This window comes from Canis lupus, chromosome 23, assembly GCF_048164855.1.
Source record: "Canis lupus baileyi chromosome 23, mCanLup2.hap1, whole genome shotgun sequence".
NCBI lineage: Eukaryota > Metazoa > Chordata > Mammalia > Carnivora > Canidae > Canis > Canis lupus.
This window is the reverse complement of record NC_132860.1, coordinates 23151797-23171001: the sequence shown is the minus strand read 5'-3', so window position 1 is coordinate 23171001 and position 19205 is coordinate 23151797. Positions and strand designations below refer to the sequence as shown.

Sequence of the window (19205 nt, the reverse complement as noted above, 5' to 3'; positions counted from 1 at the left end):
TTCTGCAAAACATAGTGTTGTTTTTTAATGTTGACAGATTCTAATTTATATATTTTTTTCTTTGAAGGTGTGTGCTATTTTTGTTATATGTACAAAGTCAGTGTCAAATCCAGGGTCACAAGTGTTTCTCTTGTTTTCTCCTAGAAGTTGTATGTTTTACCTTTGGTTCTATAATCCATTTTGAATTAATTTTTATGTATGATGCAAAGTTTATTTTTAACTTCCAGCACTTCCATTTTGAAAAAAACTACCCTTTCTCAATTGGTTTGTCTTTGAATTTTTGCCAAAATCATTTGAATATATTTATGTGGTGTGTCTGACCTCTCTATTCTGGTATTAATCTATGTTTCCTTTCACAACACCACACTACCTTGAATATTGTGGCTTTATTTAAAAAAGTCTTAAGATCCAGCAAAGTCCTCTAAATTTCTTCTGGCTACTATAGTTACTTTGCCTATATATGTAAATATTGGAATACATTTGTAATTATGTGGATAAAATTTGCTGAGATATTAAGACTGTGTTGAACCAAAAAAAAAAAAAAAAAACTGAGGAAAATTAGCATGTCTTCCAATCCATGAAAATGGGGTACATTTAAATTTGTGTATTCTTTGATCTTCCCATTATTAATATGTAGTTTTCATTCTAACATTTTGAGCATTTTATTTTAGGTTTGATGCCAAATATTTGATTTTTAGGGTGCAATTATAATGGCATTAATTTTTTTATTTCAAAATCAAATTGTTAGGTTTATGTTTTGCATTCTAATATATAAAGGTCTTGGAAGTTATCACTCCTATTTTTATAGTAACAACAATATAAAAATGCATAATACAGCAAAATTAGAGTTTCTTTATTCCTACAGGTGAGGTGAGGGACATTTGAAACTATGATGCTGAGCCTTCCCCACCTCTATTATTTTTTCCCCATTAGTGACTAATGCAATTCTATCACAGGAATTTTGAAATAAAAATATATGAAATCTTGCTATCTCAAAGATTCTATTCTTACTTTTTTCCATGCTATAAAATTATGACCTTTTCCACATAAAACTCTCATTCTTCACTTTTTCACTGAATATCATTTGGATTTCTTCATGGTATTTTATTTTATTTTATTTTTCTTATTTACTTATTCATGAGACAGAGAGAGAGAGAGAGAGAGAGGCAGAGACACAGGCAGAGGGAGAAGCAGGCTCCATGCAGGGAGCCTGACATGGGACTGGATCCCGGGTCTCCAGGATCAAGCCCTGGGCGGAAGGCGGCACTAAACTGCTGGGCCACCAGGGCTGCCTCCTTCATGGTATTTTAAATTCTTCATAGTCTACAGGAAAATATTTTAGTTTGGAAACTCCTGCAAAAGCCTTATTGAGAACTGATGGTGCTTCTCCTAGAGCAATGATTGTGAAAATGGATATAAGGTATAGAATAATATTAGGACCTATGGACACACCTTAATAATTGCATGTGCCTTCCTGAACAGAGTAGTTTCATAGTTGATGCTCATGTTTTTGTTTTGTGAAATCAAATTGATGATGAGATAATGCAAAAAAGAGTATTATTTATGCAATGAGATCCTGGAAACCTCATTGAACACATTGAGTTTGACATATCTGTAGAGCATTTTTAAATCCATTACAAATATTGAGTAAGTACCCCTAGTGTTTCAGACACAGTGCTAGGCACTGCTCAGGTACAGGAAAGCAGTGGAGAGCAAAACAAGTACTTTGCCTTGTATAACAGGTGACACAGATATAAATTATACATACATCATGTTAAAAATTATGATTAATATCATTAGTGAGAAATCAGGAATGCAGTGACAAGCCTAACTGGGGACTCTAATCAGAGTAAAGAGGAATTGGGTAGTGAGTGCCCTGAGAAAGTAACATATAGTTGAGCCTTGAAGAGTGAGGGTAAGCAACCAGAGGACTATGAAAAAGAAGGAGTTTTCAGTCAATCAGAAGAAGAAGCAAAAACATTGAGAATACACCACACTCTATGAAAAGTAAGTGAATAAGCAACTATGAGATTCAGGCATAAAAGTAAAAAAAGTAGATAGGAGCAATGTTAGGAAAGATGAGTTTTAATCCTTAGGGCGATATGCAACTACTAGTGAATTGCAATCAGAATGGTGAAAAATCAATCATATATGTTAAGATCAGTCCTGTACCAATTAGATATGAAGGATAAGAGTTGACAGCAGAAGACAAGAGAGAAGTGTCTTAATAAAAGCATACAATAGTGATTGAACAAGGGTCTGCTCAAGGAGTTGCAAGAAATGGGCACATATGAGATATATTTAATAAGTGGGGTCAAAAGGTGTGGTGATTCATTGATTGTGAGGAATAAGAGAAATTGAGATGCCAGTCATGTTTAGATTTTTATTTTTTATTTTTTATTTTTTTAAAATATTTTATTTATTCATGAGAGACACAGAAAAAGAAAGAGAAACAGAGACAGGTAGAGGGAGAAGCAGGCTCCATGCAGGGAGCCTGACACAGGACTTGATCCCAGGTCTCCAGGATCAGGCCCTGGGCTGAAGGCAGTGCTAAACTGCTGAGCCACCGGGGCTGCCCATGTTTAGATTTTTAAAATGAGAAGCTACAGAGATCCTATAGCCATTTTCTAAGATAACCAAAGTGTGGATGAATGGGAATTGTTTTTGATATAGTCTTTTTTATTTATTTGTTCTTCCCAAGGTACATTGAAGAAGAGATGTTCAGCAGGGGTTAGATATAGATATCATGTAGCTGATGAGAAGAGTAAAGCTGGATAAGAAATTTACAAGTCATGGTCATAAACATGGTATTTGAGATCATGAGATTGAAAGCCTTGATCAAGTATGAGTATGCTAAAATACTTGAACATTAAAATAGAATATAGTCAAATCATCAAAAAATGTCTGAAAAGAAAGTGATAAAAATATTAGGGAAACATTAGATGAATGAATCAAAATGGAAAGGTATTTTAAAGATAGATAAAAGTATGTCAAAATCATGCGAGAATGACCTAAATTTATTGAAATACAATTAACACCACCATGAATTCACCATTTTTAGTATATTTTCAGTTTTGCAACCATCTCCAGAATCTAATTTTAGAATATGGATCACGTAAAACAGAAAACTTATTCCTGTTTAGAACCACTTTCTATTTTCACCCCCAATCTTTGGCCACCACTTTTCTACTTACCGTCTCTATGATTTTCCAGTTTGGAAATGTCTTACATATAGAATCATACAGAACATGTTTTTTGTTTTTTGTTTGACTTCTTTAATTGAGCATAATGCTTTTTTTTTTTTTAATTTATTTATTACAGTCACACAGAGAGAGAGAGAAAGGCAGAGACACAGGCAGAGGGAGAAGCAGGCTCCATGCACCGGGAGCCCGACGTGGGATTCGATCCCAGGTTCCAGGATCACGCCCTGGGCCAAAGGCAGGCGCTAAACCGCTGCGCCACCCAGGGATCCCGAGCATAATGCTTTTGATGCTCATCCATATTGTAACACATATCAGTGTTCCAAATCTTTGCTGAAAAGTACAATACCCTATAACTATGAAAAACTACTTTAAATGATTAAAGAGTTAATACTTATTCATCAAGAGTATTACCATTTTCTAGTGGGTGGAACTCTAATGGATTATATTGCAATTAAAATGTGCAGGATCTTCATCCTTTTCTCAGGACCTGCATGCAAAGTGTCATGTTTTCCATGTGACATTCTATTGGTAGTCTTCTTTAACTCCAATGCTTCCATGTATTTGTTGGTTGATGGCCATTGTTTCTATTTATTGACTATTGTGAATAAAGCTGTGATAAGCAATCATGTATAAGTCTTGGTACAGACATATGTTTCAATTCTTTTGAGTAGACACCAGTGGATCATGTGAATATTTGTTTGTTTTTTTTTTAGCATTTTGGAGAACTGCTAAACCATTTTCCAAAACTGCTGCAATATTTTCATTCCCACTATCAGCATATTATGATTGAAATTTCTTCATAATCTCACCAACACTTATATTATGTTTTTGAATATAGCCAATCCAGTGGGTGTGAATGGTCTGGTGGTTTTGGTACACATTTCCTTAAAGATTAGTAACTTATAATATTGTGATTTTACTCATATTTTTTATTTAGTTTTAAAAGTCTTCTACATATTCTGCATGAGACATTTACCAGATCTATGATTTATAAATATTTTCTCCCAGTCTCTGGGTTGTCTTTTCACTTTCTTGAGGGTGCCTTTAAAGTGTAAATAATTTTGATTTAGTGTAATTTTTCTATTTTTTCCCTTTTTTAAAAAAAGATTTTATTTATTCATGAGAAACATACAGAAAGAGGCGGAGACATAGGCAGAAGAAGAAGCAGCCTCCTTCTTGGGGAGCCTAATGCAGGACTGGACCCCTGGATTCAGGAATCAGGACCTGAGCCAAAAGCAGATGCTCAACCACTGAGCCACCCAGGTGCCCCTATTTTTTTCTCTTATTCCTCAGGCTGTTGGTATTGTACCTAAGAGTGTAATCCAAACTCAAAAGATTTATACCTACGCTTTCTTCTAAGAGTTTCATAGTTTTGTATTCCATTTAGGTCAGTAATGCACTGAAAGTAAGTATTTGTGTATGGTGTATGTATGCAGGGGTTTATTTATTTTTATTTTTATTTTTTTAATTGGAGTTCAATTTGCCAACATATAGCATAACACCCAGTGCTCATCCCATCAAGTGCCCCCCTCAGTGCCCATCACCCAGTCAACCCCACCCCCCACCCACCTCCCTTTCCACCACCCCTTGTTCGTTTCCCAGAGTTAGGAGTCTCTCATGTTCTGTATCCCTCTCTGATATCTCCCACTAAGTTTTTCTCCTTTCCCCTTTATTCCCTTTCACTAATTTTTATATTCACCAAATGAATGAGACCATATAATGTTTGTCCTTCTCTGGTTGACTTATTTCACTCAGCATAATAGCCTGCAGTTCCATCCACGTCGAAGCAAATGGTGGGTATTTGTCGTTTCTAATGGCTGAGGAATATTCCATTGTATACATAGACCACAGCTTCTTTATCCATTCATCTTTCGATGGACACCAAGGCTCCTTCCACAGTTTGGCTATTGTGGACATTGCTGCTATAAACATTGGGGTGCAGGTGTCCCGGCGTTTCACTGCACCTGAATCTTTGGGGTAAATCCCCAACAGTGCAATTGCTGGGTCGTAGGGCAGGTCTATTTTTAACTCTTTGAGGAACCTCCACACAGGTTTCCAGAGTGGCTGCACCAGTTCACATTCCCACCAACAGTGTAAGAGGGTTCCCCTTTCTCCACATCCTCTCCAACATTTGTGGTTTCCTGCTCTGCTAATTTTCCCCATTCTCACTGGTGTGAGGTGGTATCTCATTGTGGTTTTGATTTGTATTTCCCTGATGGCAAGCAATGCGGAGCATTTCCTCATGTGCTTGTTGGCCATGTCTATGTCTTCCTCTGTGAGATTTCTGTTCATGTCTTTTGGCCATTTCATGATTGGATTGTTGGTTTCTTTGCTGTTGAGTTTAATAAGTTCTTTATAGATCTTGGATACTAGTCCTTTATCTGATACATCATTTGCAAATATCCTCTCCCATTCTGTAGGTTGTCTTTTAGTTTTTGACTGTTTTTGTTGTTGTTATTGTGCAAAAGCTTCTTACTTTGATGAAGTCCCAATAGTTCATTTTCACCTTTGTTTCTCTTGCTTCGTGGTTGTTATCTTGCAAGAAGTTACTGTGGCCAAGTTCAATACACTTTTAATGCATGTGTTGAGAGCCCAATTGTCTGACAGTTTAATGAAGACTATTGTTTTTCCCCTAAATATTATTTACTGGGAGTCAACTGACCATAAATGGATCACCTGACCTTTATGATTCAGATGTTCAATTTCAACGTGTTCATTAGTAAGCTACAATCTTTCAAGAGGACATATCTCATAGACATGTCATAACCTAAATTGTACAACTTCCAAAAGAGAATATCTCCAACTGAAAGTTGCTTTCTTTTGTATGCCAGATAAATAGGGGAAAAAAAGCATCCTTTTGGTGCTTGTTTGAAATTTTTTTCTAGGTACTGGGTACAACCATTTCCCCAGTTCTTTAATGGACAAGAATGTGGAGGGACTGTTACAAGATCCCATCTTTTCTTGTCAAAATTAATACATTTTTGTTTATATTTTAATAGCTTAATTGAGATATAATTCATATACAATAAAAGCCACCTATTTAAATTGTACAATTGAATAATTTTTAGTATATTTACAGAGTTGTGAAACCATCTCTATAACTTAATATAGAACATCTTCATTAGTAGCCACTACTCATTTCACCCTCCCTGAGCCCCTGACAACACTAATCAATAATTCTTCAATTTCTAAGACTTGTCCATTATCTCTGTTGCAAATAATTTTTTGTTCAGAAAGTCCTATTCATGCAGAAGTATGAAAATTATCATATACCTTCTCAACACATAGTGCTTAAGGATAAATTCAAATACACACTCCAAAACTTTCTAAATAAGTAAATTTGAGCAACTTACTTATTTTCTGTGTGCATTAGTTTCCACACTTCCATGCTATAGATGATGATAAAAAAAAAAAAAAAACTAAATGAGATAACATAGCTGTGAAGTTCTTAGAGCAGAAAAAGCTCTTAGCAAGTACTAGTTTTACTAATAAGGAGCTCATTTTGGTCCCCATTTGAATAAGAGGAAATTGAGGCTTAATTTCAATCAGAATTTAAATTTTGGTATTCAAACTCTTTTGTTATGTCTAAGTTATTATCCCAAAATGATTGCGTTATCTGAAATTTCAAGTAAAATTATATCTTGGACAATGGTCCAAATTGATTTTCCAGTAAGAAACAATATATTAAATAAAATTGTTCAAGAACTCTTTATTACCCTTAAGATAAGGTCCAGGTTTCAAGGATTTCCATAATCTTGTAGAACCTGCCTTCCTTACAATATAGTGTAATATAATAATATAGGTCTAGCTCTTCCAGTCTACTTTCACTTCTGACCATATATCATCTTCACATAAATTTCACATTTTTCTGATTAATTTCTATCCATACCTGAAGCCTCAGCTGAAGCAGAAAAGCATTCCTAACATGTTATGTCACTTGGGTTTCTACTGTTTCAATATACATCACTCTTGCATTAATTATTTTTTCAGATTTATTGAGGAATAAAGGAATTTATTGAGGAATAAATATACATACATAGAAAATCATAAGATATTTAAAGTGTACATTGTAGTGATTTGATGAATTTATTATTTTTTGTTGATTATTTTCTCTTTTAGACTATAAATATTTGAAGGATGGGGTCAATTGTGTTTGTTTTATTTTATTTTTTTTTACCATTATATCCTAAATAGCATTAACCAGGATTCAAAGTGCATTCTCAATATGATTTTTCTTTAAAAAGGAATGAGTAAATGAATCCTGAATGAATATACTGGTACTGCTATATATTTTTTTCCATGCCTTTTTTGTATTTTTAGGAAGATGGTGAACTTTATCTTTGTGAATTCATGTCCAGAGATGCTTATGGAGCTCCAAAGCATTAATTTAGCATGAGATTGTCCAGAATCATCTGCATTCTGACCATTTGGGATTACTTTTAAATTTATATGAACTTGAACCATATGCATATTTTTAATTATATGGGAAAATTATTCGCTACCTGCCCCAACCAATTGGGGTATTTTGTCTTCTAGATAGAGGCAACTGTAAATGATTTCACCATGCTCCTGCCAAGCAAATATTAAATACCACCATAATGCAGAAGAGAATTTAATTCAATAAAATCCTTATTCCATGGGTCTATAAAGATTTGTAATCCCATTACAAAATGATCTTGAAATGTTGTCTAAACTACTTGTTTCACATAGGATCTTTAACATAATCCAGAAATATTGGATTATGTCTGTTTCATTTTTCTCCAACTAGATGTGAACCAACTTGAGAATAAAGACATTTTCTGTTTCGTCTCTATGCTCCTGTGTTTTAGAATCCAATTATCAATGTTTCATTGAAAAGACCTCACTTCACTGATCAAAGCCTGCACCTACGCTAGGATTGCTGCAAGTAATGCAGCAATCTTGGAGATTTAAATCTTGGAGATTTAAACTATATTCCATCAATATAACAATCTCTATAGGATTAATCTTGCCTCATCCTGAAAGCTGCACCTGCTTCTTCAACAGATTTTAAGGTTATCGTTGTATTAGTTTTCTAATACTGCTGTAACAAATGATTGCAAATCTAGTGGCTTAGGAAACATAAAAGTATTAGCTTACCATTGTGGAAGCTAGAAGTCCAAAATGGGTCATATGATTCTGTTCTTCTAGAGAAAATATGGGGAAATCTGTTTTCTAGAGGCCTTAAAATGGCCTTTACTTCTTTCTGTTGTCTCTTATGTGACCTGAGTGTGACCCTTAGACCTCCCTCCCTGAACCTATGATTACATTAGTTCTACCTGGATAATGCAGAAAATTCTCACTGTCTCAAGGTCCTCAGTTTAATCACATTTGCGCCCTTTTACCATGCAAGCTAATATATTCATAGGTTCTGGAGTTTAAGACATAAACACCTTCAACCTACCATGATCTCCATTTTGAAATTTAACTCCTTTGATTTGGAATCCATAGGAACTTTTATGTTTTTTTTTTCTTTTTTAGTTTAAGGAGAATATTATAAGGACTTTATTTTTGTCAAGATAAAATATACATCATGAAATTTACATGTGTGGGACACTTGGGTGGCTTAGCGGTGGAGCGTCTGCCTTTGGCTCAGGGCGTGATCCTGAGGTCCTGGGATCCAGTCCCATTTTGCGCTCCCTGCATAGAGCCTGCTTCTCCCTCTGCCTGTGTCTCTGCCTCCCTCTGTGTCTCTCATGAATAAATAAGTAAAATCTTAAAAAAAGAAATTTACAATTGTAATAATTTTTCATTGCACAGTTCAGTGGTATTAATATATCTACACTGTCGTATTACCATCACCACTATACATCTCTAGAGCTTTTTCATTATCTCAAATTAAAAATCTGTACCAATTAAACAATAAAGATTCGTTTTGCCCTACCTCAACCCCTGGCAACCACAATTCTATATTCTGTCTCTGTGAGTTTAACTATTCTAGGTACCTGATTTAAATGGAGTCACACAGTCATTTTGATTTTGTGTCTGGTTTATTTCACTTGGTATAATGTAGTTAAGGTTCATTCCTGCTATGACCTGCGTCAGAATTACATTCCTTTAAGGCTAAACCATATTCTATTGTGTGAATATATCACATTTTGTTTATCCATGCACATTTGGATTATTTCCACTTTTTAGTTATTGTAAATAACATTGCTGTGAATATTGGAGGGCTAACTCCTGTTTGAGTCCCTATTTTCCATTCTTTCGGGTATATAATAAGAACTGGAATTATTAGATCATATGCTAATTTATGTTGAAAATTTTCAGGAACTGTATATTATTTCCCACAGCATTTTCTTTCTTTTTTATTTATTTTTTAAAATTTATTCATGAGAGACAGAGAGAGAGAGAGAGGGAGAGACATAGGCAGAGGGAGAAGCAGGCTCCATGCAGGGAGCCCCACGCAAGACTCGATCTCAGGACTCCAGGATCACTCCCTGGGCCAAAGGCAGGCACTAAACCACACCCATAGCACTTTCTATACCAACTAGCAATATACAAAGGTTCTAATTTTTCTGCATTTTTTCCAACACTTGCTATTTTCTCAGTTTTTGTTCATTTGTTTGTTTTACAATGCCATCTTCATGATTGTAAACTGGCATCTCATGGTGGTTTTGATTTTTCATTTCACTATTAGTGGTATTGTACACCTTTTCATGTGATAATTGTTCAATTATATATATATGTATATATATATATATATACACATATAATTTTGAGAAATGTCTATTCATGTCCTTTGCCCATTTTTTAAAATTTGCTTTTTCGTTGTTGTAAAGTCGTAGGATAGAATTCCTAGTTTTATGGGGTACCTGTGTGGCTCAGTCGGTTAAGCAGCTAGCTCTTGGTTTTAGCTCAGGTCATGGTCTCAGGGTCCTGGGATCAAGCCCCACACTGGGTTCCATGCTCTGTGGGGAGTCTGCTTGAAGACTCTCTCTCCTCTCCCTCTGCCCCTCCGTCACTTGCGTATACATACACATCTCTGTCAAACAAAGAAAAAAAAGGGGGGGGGGATCCCAGTTTTACTTTCTCAACCAAAATACTCTCTCATATAAATATGATGACAAAAGTTTTTTTAAGTTATTTTATTTTCAGTGATGTAAAATTCTGCCCATATACAATGGCAAACTCCAAACAGACTAAAGTCCAATTTCCCTTGTTACTTTTGTAGCACTCTTTGAGACAGGTATGAATTACAGGATAATTGGTTCTTTATGACTTAATAGCTTTGAGTATTTGTGATCACATCGATTGACCATAACTTTGATGATGTTTGGAAAATGTAAATTGAATAATGTTTGCTAAATTGTTCAGTATGTGAATTTATGATATTTTACTGTGGTTGCAATGCTTATATAAGCAAAATTTAGGAAAATGTGATTTCATGTAAAGGTAAGCAGAAGAAAGACTTTACCCATTAAAGAAGAGGGAAATCCATTACGTTTAGTAAAATATCCAGCCCAAAGACAGCAGCATGAAATTGCATATTCACTTTGGAAGAAAAACTAGTACAAACAATGGGTTTGTGTTTTTCTTTTTCAATTGTATGTTCATAAAGAGTTACTTGTTTTGTTTCTTCTTTACTGACTTATAAAGTTAGTGAAGGTAGCAAAAGATGAATCTGAAAGGTGAGAACTTCCCAGATAACAAAGGGTTTTAAATTTATGAAAATTAATGACATATAACAAACACATGTATGTTAGCCATAATTTATTGTGTTTTTTATATGCCATATATCATTAATTTTCATAAATACACATATCACAAGTCTAAATATTGTTTTCATAGATGAAAGGAATACTGCAACAAAATTTAAGTCATTTGGTCAATGTCACACAACTGGAGGCAGACCCTGGGTATAAACCACTGTTTGATAAGAAAAAATTAATGATTTTTATTTTGTCCCCTGGGTATAAACCACTGTTTGATAAGAAAAAATTAATGATTTTTATTTTGTCCCCTTGTCTCCTTCAGAGGAGATCCTTCACAGGATGAATCATAATCTTAGAATTCTGTCCTTACATTCATTATTTTATTATAAGACTACCTTTCCTCTTCCACTACAATGTCCTCACCACACACAGAATCTAAAGGGAAGTCTGTGTAACGCATCTGTTCTTAGTCTATGTTAGTCACAATGAAAAAAGCAATAACCAATGTATTTATAATTTTAATGCAATAAAAAGTCTAGAACGTGTTTCCTTTAGACATTCTTTCCTTCAACAATGAAGATAAAAATCCTTGCCTGTAGACTTCTATCACACTCCATGAGTGGATAGTTCTTATCGGGTTCTCTGTGTGCAAAGCATCCAGCTTCATGCTTCTTATGTATGCTTTCCCCAATAAAAACAGTAATAATAATCAGAATAAAGGGAGAAGTGGATAAATTGTGTGACTTGTAAACAATATGATTTTGTCACTTGTCCATTCCTCAGGAGAATTGCATCATAGTCCTTGCTCACATACTGTTACTATTTCTTGTTCTATATTTGTCTATGAGAATGTGTTCTTCAACCATTATAAAGTGCAAGGAGGTGAATACATGCAGGAAGGTTGTGAGTATGTGTTCTCATTGCTGTCTGAGAGATCTAGAGAGAAATATCAAGAGGGTGTAAAGGCAATGCAGGGAATTGAAACTGTAATTGTATGGAAAGTGTTATTAGCACTAAGCAAGTGTCAGCTCAGAGCAGACATTCTGAAAAGGAAATGGATACATCATTTAAGATTTGCAGTAGGACCTCAGGAGTGAAAAAAATAGTACTAATTTCTTCTTGATCTATTGGATATTTCCCCTTTCTTTCCTTTGTTCAGCAATAGTGAAATCCTTCAATTCTGCCCCTGAGACAAGTATGTATTCTTGCTCAGGTCAACATAGGAAAGTAAAGTTGTAATGTACTGGAACATGTAATAACACTTCCATTGTAGGAAAAAAATGGACTTGAGGCAGGGAAACTGAGTTATGTGATATTATCCAAGGGAACCTTGTACAGGAAAAGGTAAATGAAGGAGAAATACAATAGGAGAGAGATGTGTTAGGGATGTGGAAAATAACCACACTTTCATTAAAGGTGTAATTCCAAATAATTTGAATTTACTCTATTATTTTAATACATTTATGTATCACCTCGTCCAGGAAAACCTTATTTTTTATAATTTCTCCAATACTGGATTTAGTAAGAATTGTGAGTGAGTCTACACCATTCTCTTGAAGCAAAGAATAATTAGACTATATGTTATGAGTAACAACATATTAATAGCAAAAATATGAAAACTGGTCATTTTTATTAAAAGTTTATATATTACTAAATTGAATCCCACTGAACAAATATAATTACCTAGTCAATATTCAGTGCATTTGAAACATTTTATTCCTCATTTTCATACTATATCAGAAAGTATGAAAGAGAACAAAAGAGGGAGGTGGAAAGAGGGAGAGAGGGAGAAGCAGACTCCCCACTGAGTAGGGAGACAAACGTGGGGTTTGGTTTTAGGACCATGGAATCACAAACTGAGCCAAAGGCAGATGTTTAACTGACTGAGCCGCCCAGGTTCCCCAGGCAGATTTTAATAATAGAAAATTTCTGAGAAATAAATACAAAGCAACTTTTGTTTTGGGGGCTTTATCTATCAAGTAAGAATTTTCACATGACAAAATGTGTGGTTCTGAACTCTTATAAGAAATTCACATTCGTGTATCATGTTTATTTTTTCCCTCTAAAATATCTAATTGTATACAAGTTTCTGGAGAAAAATTACCTGGCATCCACTTCTGAAATAAAGGTAGGGTCTACATACTGTGTCACACCACTTCTGTATGCTAGTTGTGTGTATTTTTAACATTTGTAATATGACATTATCCAGTATTGTCTCCTTGACATTAAGGAACCTAACTTATTAGTTCATATTTAACCCAGTGCTAACTATAGTACCCGGAAGAGTGAATATTCCTTTCATTGCTTTCTGTTTGACCACTTGACTAAATGCTTCTTGGGTAAGGACACGAGAATATGTAGGTAACATATCTTAAAATTCCCATAACTTATTAACAATAAAAAACAAGCTTACATTCAATGGGACAGTTTTAAACTGACAATACACAACCATAAGCTCGTCATTAATAGAAAATTGATTTCTTTCACTAGTGAGTATGCAGTTGCCTATTAGCATGTAAGTTTGTATGTCCACCTGTCCGTGTGTATGTGTGTCTGTGTGTGTGTGTGAGAGAGAGAGAGAGAGAGATAGAAAGAGACAGAGACAGAGATATAGAGTCAGAGAGAGAAATGGAGAGAAACAGGAAGAGAAGGTGTTAAAAAGACAGAAGGGAGGGGGCGTCTGGGTGACTCAGTGGCTGAGCATCTGCCTTTGGTTCAGGGTATGATCCTGGGATCCTGGGATCCTGGGATATAGTCCTGCATTGGGCTCCCTGCAGGAAACCTGTTTCTCCCTCTGCCTATGTCTCTGCCTCTCTCTGTGTGTCTCTCATGAATAAACAAATAAAATGTTTTTAAAAAAGACAGAAGGGAGAACTAAAATCTGAAATAAATCATACAGGAAGCTTATCTGCAGTCCTGGGCCCACTTAATTGCCCCATCAAAATTAAGCATATCTAACAAAATGCCATTGAAACCACATTCAGCCTCTGATTGGATGAATCTAGGTTGAGAAGAGAAAACAGAAGACAGACACTCAACACACACTGCCACACTGAACTAGAAGCTCTGAACCTGGGGTCTCTGAGCCAACATGTTCAAGCTCAATGGCACAATCTTCTTGCCCCCGGTGCTGACACTGATTGGGATCCCCAGCTTGGAGTCTGTGCAGTTCTGGATTGGAATTCCTTTCTGTGCCATGTACATCATTGCTCTATTTGGGAATTCCCTGCTCCTGGTCATCATCAAATCAGAACGCAGCCTCCATGAGCCCATGTATCTCTTCCTGGCAATGCTTGGAGTCACAGACATTGCTCTCAGCACCTGCATCCTACCAAAAATGCTAGGTATCTTCTGGTTTCATTTGCCTGACATATACTTTGATGCCTGTCTCTTTCAGATGTGGCTAATCCACACCTTCCAATGCACTGAATCAGGAATTCTGCTGGCCATGGCCCTGGACCGCTATGTGGCCATCTGTGATCCCCTGAGACATGCAACCATCTTTACACACAAACTTCTCACTCAAATTGGAGTGGGAGTGACGCTCAGAGCAGCCCTCCTTGGAGCTCCATGTCTCATCCTCATCAAATGTCGGCTGAAACACTTCCGGACCACTGTGGTCTCCCATTCATACTGTGAGCACATGGCCATTGTGAAGTTGGCAGCAGAAGACATTCGAGTCAACAAGATCTGTGGTCTCTTTGTGGCCTTCACTCTACTTGGATTTGACATAATCTTCATCACCCTCTCCTACATCCGAATATTTATAACTGTCTTCAATCTGCCTCAGAGGGAAGCTAGGCTCAAAGCCTTCAACACCTGCATTGCCCATATTTGCGTCTTCCTTGAGTTTTATCTCCTTGGTTTCTTCTCCTTCTTTACACACAGGTTTGGGTTCCATATTCCACCCTACATTCATATTCTTCTGTCCAACCTTTACCTGCTTGTCCCTCCTTTGCTCAATCCTATAGTGTATGGGGTGAAGACCAAACAGATTCGAGATCGAGTGTCCAAGGTTTTCCACTCTAAAGATTCATCTTGACTTCTCATTTAACTTTTTCTCAAATAATAAAATTCAATTTGAGAAATAGTAGTTTGGGATCAGGTTTTGTGCTTTCTCAAGTTCATTTATGCTGCTGAAAGATACAGTTCTAGATTTTACATTGGAGACAGGCTCTCATTCCTATTTAAACCATTAGTATTTATGTATACAGAATCAACTTATTAGTAGATGACATAAAAGGCAGAAAACATGCAGATTTGCTTCTGGTTTAGTCAATCTTTAATTTAATTTAATTTAGTTTAGTTCAATATTTCAGTGAGGAAATTTCTTAAAAACACAAGTAAATTTAAATAGTTAACCTCTGATTAAAATATTTCCTTTGTGTTGTTTAAAAACAATAAATTAATTCATAAGGTTGATAATTCCAAGGATCGTGAACTAATTTCTTTTTTGTCTTCTAATTTCAGTAATCTTGCTCTTCCAACTCATCATCTTTATCATTTTAATTGTCATCACCATTCAATTATTTTCTGACTTACATTCATCTGAGCATTAAGATGAATGTTTAAGTTTGTATTGGAATGCAAATTTAAACATTTTTTAAATCCAAATGATCAGTTTCACAAAAACTTGAATATCTAGTTACTGAGAGTTCCCATAGACCCCCTACCGAGTTTTCCTTATCATTGTTTTCTTTCATTATTATGTGTTATAGTTCATGAATCAATATTGATACATATGATTTACTAAAGTCCATATTTTATTATAGTTTCTTAATTTTTCCCTAACTTCCTTTATTTCCTAAAAGATCCCATCCTGGATGACACATTGCATTTAGTTGTCAAGTCTCTGTAAGCTTCTCTTGGTTATAATTTTTTAAAACTTTCCTTGTTTCTAATGACCTTGACAACATTGAACATTGAAGAGTGCCATTCAGGTATTCCATAGGAATCTCTTCCTTTGGAATTTATCTGATGTTATGTAATGATTAGATTGGAATTACATGCTTTGGGGAGGAAAATCATAGATGTTAAATTCTCATTTTGATTACGTATCAAGGGTGCATATTATCAACATAATTGATTAGCTGTGTATATTGAGCATAATTACTTATCTGAGATAGTATTTGTCAGGTTTCTTCATTTTAATTACCATTTCATACTGTGCTTTTGGAAGGAAAATTGCTCTAATTAGACCACACTTAAGGAGTAGGGATTTATGTTCCTTCTCCTTGAGGACAGAATAGATACATAATTTAGTAAATTATTTAGAATTTTTTTTACAAGGCAATTGATTTATTCTCCCTACTTATTAATTTCTTTAATCATTTATTTATATCAGTATGGATTTATGGGTATCTTTGTCATAATTTGAGTATAATCCAATATTACTTTATTTTATTGCTCATGCTGTTTCATCCTGACCATTGGATGCTTTTGTTCCTTTTTGGCTTACCCCTCACAGTGTGTGTGTGTGTGTGTGTGTGTGTGTGTGTGTGACTTTTTGCTGTATGGCATTGGAAGATGCTCCAGGATAATCTTGGGTATATGGGGTGAAGACAAAACAGATTCGAGATCGAGTGTCCAAGATTTTACACTCTACAGATCCATTTTGACTTCTCATTTAAGTTTTTTCAAATAATAAAAATTCAATTTGAGAAATAGTAGTTTGAGATCAGATTTCGTGCTTTCTGAAGTTCCATTGTGCTGTTGAAAGATACAGTTCTAGGTTTTATATTGGAGACAGGCCCTGATTTTGATTTTATTTTTTAAAAATTTTATTTATTTATTAATGAGAGACACACAAAGAGCGAGGCAGAGACATAGGCAGAGGGAGAATCAGTGTCCCTGCAAGGAGCCTGATGTGGGACTCAATCCCAGGACCCCAGGATCACTTCCTGAATCAAAGGCAGACATTCAAATGCTGAGCCGCCCAGGCATCTGTAGACTCCGATTTTCATTTAAACAATTTCAACATTTTATGCATACAGAATTGTTTGGAACACACATTTAGTCAATAGGAGACATGAAAGGAAGAAATTAGGAAGCTTTTTGTAGTTACATTAGCTTTTAGTAAAGTGCATTTCTTCTCTTTTTAATATTTTTTGTTTATTTTAGGCAAGGTGCAAGAAAAAGAGTGTGCACCTGCAAGCACGAGTGGGGAGGGGTGGAATCTCCAGCAGACTCCCTAATGAGCATAGAGCTTGCCTAGGGCTTAATCTCAGGACACTGAGATCAAGACCTGAGGAGAAACCAAGAGTCTGATCCTCAACCAACTGTGCCACTCTGGTGCCCCAGTAAAGGGCAATTCTTAAAAGCACAACTAAATTGTTACTATTTTAGTCTCTGTTTAAAAAACCAAGTGACATTGAGGCCATTGCATAAGAAATGTCAGTGTAATGTATTATAACTTATCATATATTGAATAAAATCATGTATGTTAATGTTAATGATCACACTCAGTATCCTCTTTATCATTAAGACCCTGAAGTTTTTACTGTATGATCATCAGTTGAATATGAAGTATATTTATAATTTATGCATTTTAATATATTAAAATTACTTTTTTCCTCAAAATATTCACATAGCATGCTGAAAAGTTATATAATAAAGTTATTATCATATAATTGAAGTAGAAATGGAAATTCAGATAAAAGACAATGGATGAAGTAAATATGAAAGAAGCACTTAAAAACCATGTGTTAAGATATATAAGTAAAACAATTTTTAATCAAAGCATACTGTTAACTATCAAGACAAACTGATGGTTAACAAGAGAGAAGTATGGGGAGGAGTGGGTGAAATAGGTGATGGAGATGGAGGAGGGCACTTGTGATGAGCACTTGGTGTTGTATGGAAGTGTTGAATCATTAAATTCTACACCCGAAACTAATATTACATTGTATGTTAACTGACTAGAATTTAAATAATTTTTTAAAAAGTCAGTTCCATTACTATAACTCAAGAAGAAAGTTAATTCTATAAGAGAGTATATCTCTCTAATTGTATAAATATCTAATTGTTGATATTTTATCTAGAAGCACTCTTCTCCTTTTTATTTTAGTACATTATTCTTTTATGGTAGTGTTTCCACTTTTTATTTTTCTCTCATTGTGATGTTTCCTCTACTGAGAATGCTTTTGATTTTTTTCATGGTCAAATCATATTTATCCTTCAAGATTAAACTTAGACTTTTCTCTTTTTTAAGATTTTATTTATTTATTCATGAGAGACACAGAGATAGAGGCAAAGACAGAGGCAGAGGGACGAGCAGGCACCTTATTGGTAGTCTGATGCGGGACTTGAACTCAGGACCTCAGGATTACGACCTGAGCCAAAGGCAGATGATCAACCACTGAGCCACCCAGTTGCCCCTACATGTAAACTTTTCTTGACAACTTTTTAAAAGGACTTAACTGGTTTCCTCTTGGATTCAAAGTAGTCTGTACAGTTTTCAAATTGTCTTATATTGATACGTATCTTTAGAATTAGGGCCTGATAGCAGATGTTTAGTAATTTAATACTTATTCACTCAGTATCTCCTAACGTCTTAGCAGACGTGACGATAAGTACTCTATGACTTGAACTTCCCTTTTACTTGTCTCAGTGACTTGGTGTGGTACTCTATGAGACAATAAATTTTTATTAAAGGGTGATCTGAGTGTAGGAATAAGTGCAAAACAAACCCCCTCAACTTATGGAAATATTTAATGATGGACATAGAACTTCTTGGTATAAATATCCAGTTAGCAACTGTAAATAGGGATTCAGAAAAAAGACCTTGGCTAATATTTCCTGTATGTAATAGAGTGCTGCTACAAGTATATTTAGAATATGACTTTGTTGAAGAAATGCAATGAAAAAAATTAAAAAAAAACAAAAAAACAAAAAAAAGAAATGCAATGATAAAGATAAGTTCATTAATCCTTATACCAACCCTATAAAGTCTTTAATGCATGTCAAAGATGTGGAACCTGAAAACATAGATGAATGGGAAGCCAGTTCCTCACCTTGGGGAGTAAATTACAAATATCAAAATGGAGAAAAGTAGAATGAACCCTGTCATTGAAGGTTAGAGTAAATCTATCAGTGAACTGTTCAGGTTTTCATGATATGTTTGTTAGTGGATCCCCCAAGACCAGATTCTTCAGTGCCAATGTCCTAGAAATGAATTCTGAGAGGAAGGGAGAAAAGCAGGTGTAATTGGTTAGAGATAGTTTATATACAAGGGAGCCAGCAAGAAAGAAGAATGTTACTTTTTAAGAGGTAGCATGTACAGCTTGTAAGGGCACTTTTCCAAGATTTGAATGTCTAGTAGTGGGGAAGT

At 35.1% G+C, this 19205-nt stretch overlaps 1 protein-coding gene across 1 annotated transcript; it reads left to right on the top strand.

Annotated features, from left to right (window-relative positions):
- The first annotated feature begins 13967 nt into the window (after positions 1-13967).
- On the top strand, positions 13968-14976 carry LOC140615507 (olfactory receptor 52A5-like). The gene has a single exon (XM_072795371.1). It carries the CDS (start codon positions 13968-13970, stop codon positions 14916-14918), a length of 951 nt encoding a protein of 316 aa, XP_072651472.1. The 3' UTR covers positions 14919-14976.
- The last annotated feature ends 4229 nt before the right edge of the window (positions 14977-19205 follow it).

Bases quoted from the DNA above. Each gene is read 5' to 3' on its own strand.
- LOC140615507 (XM_072795371.1), top strand. From the start codon at position 13,968: ATGTTCAAGCTCAATGGCACAATCTTCTTGCCCCCGGTGCTGACACTG.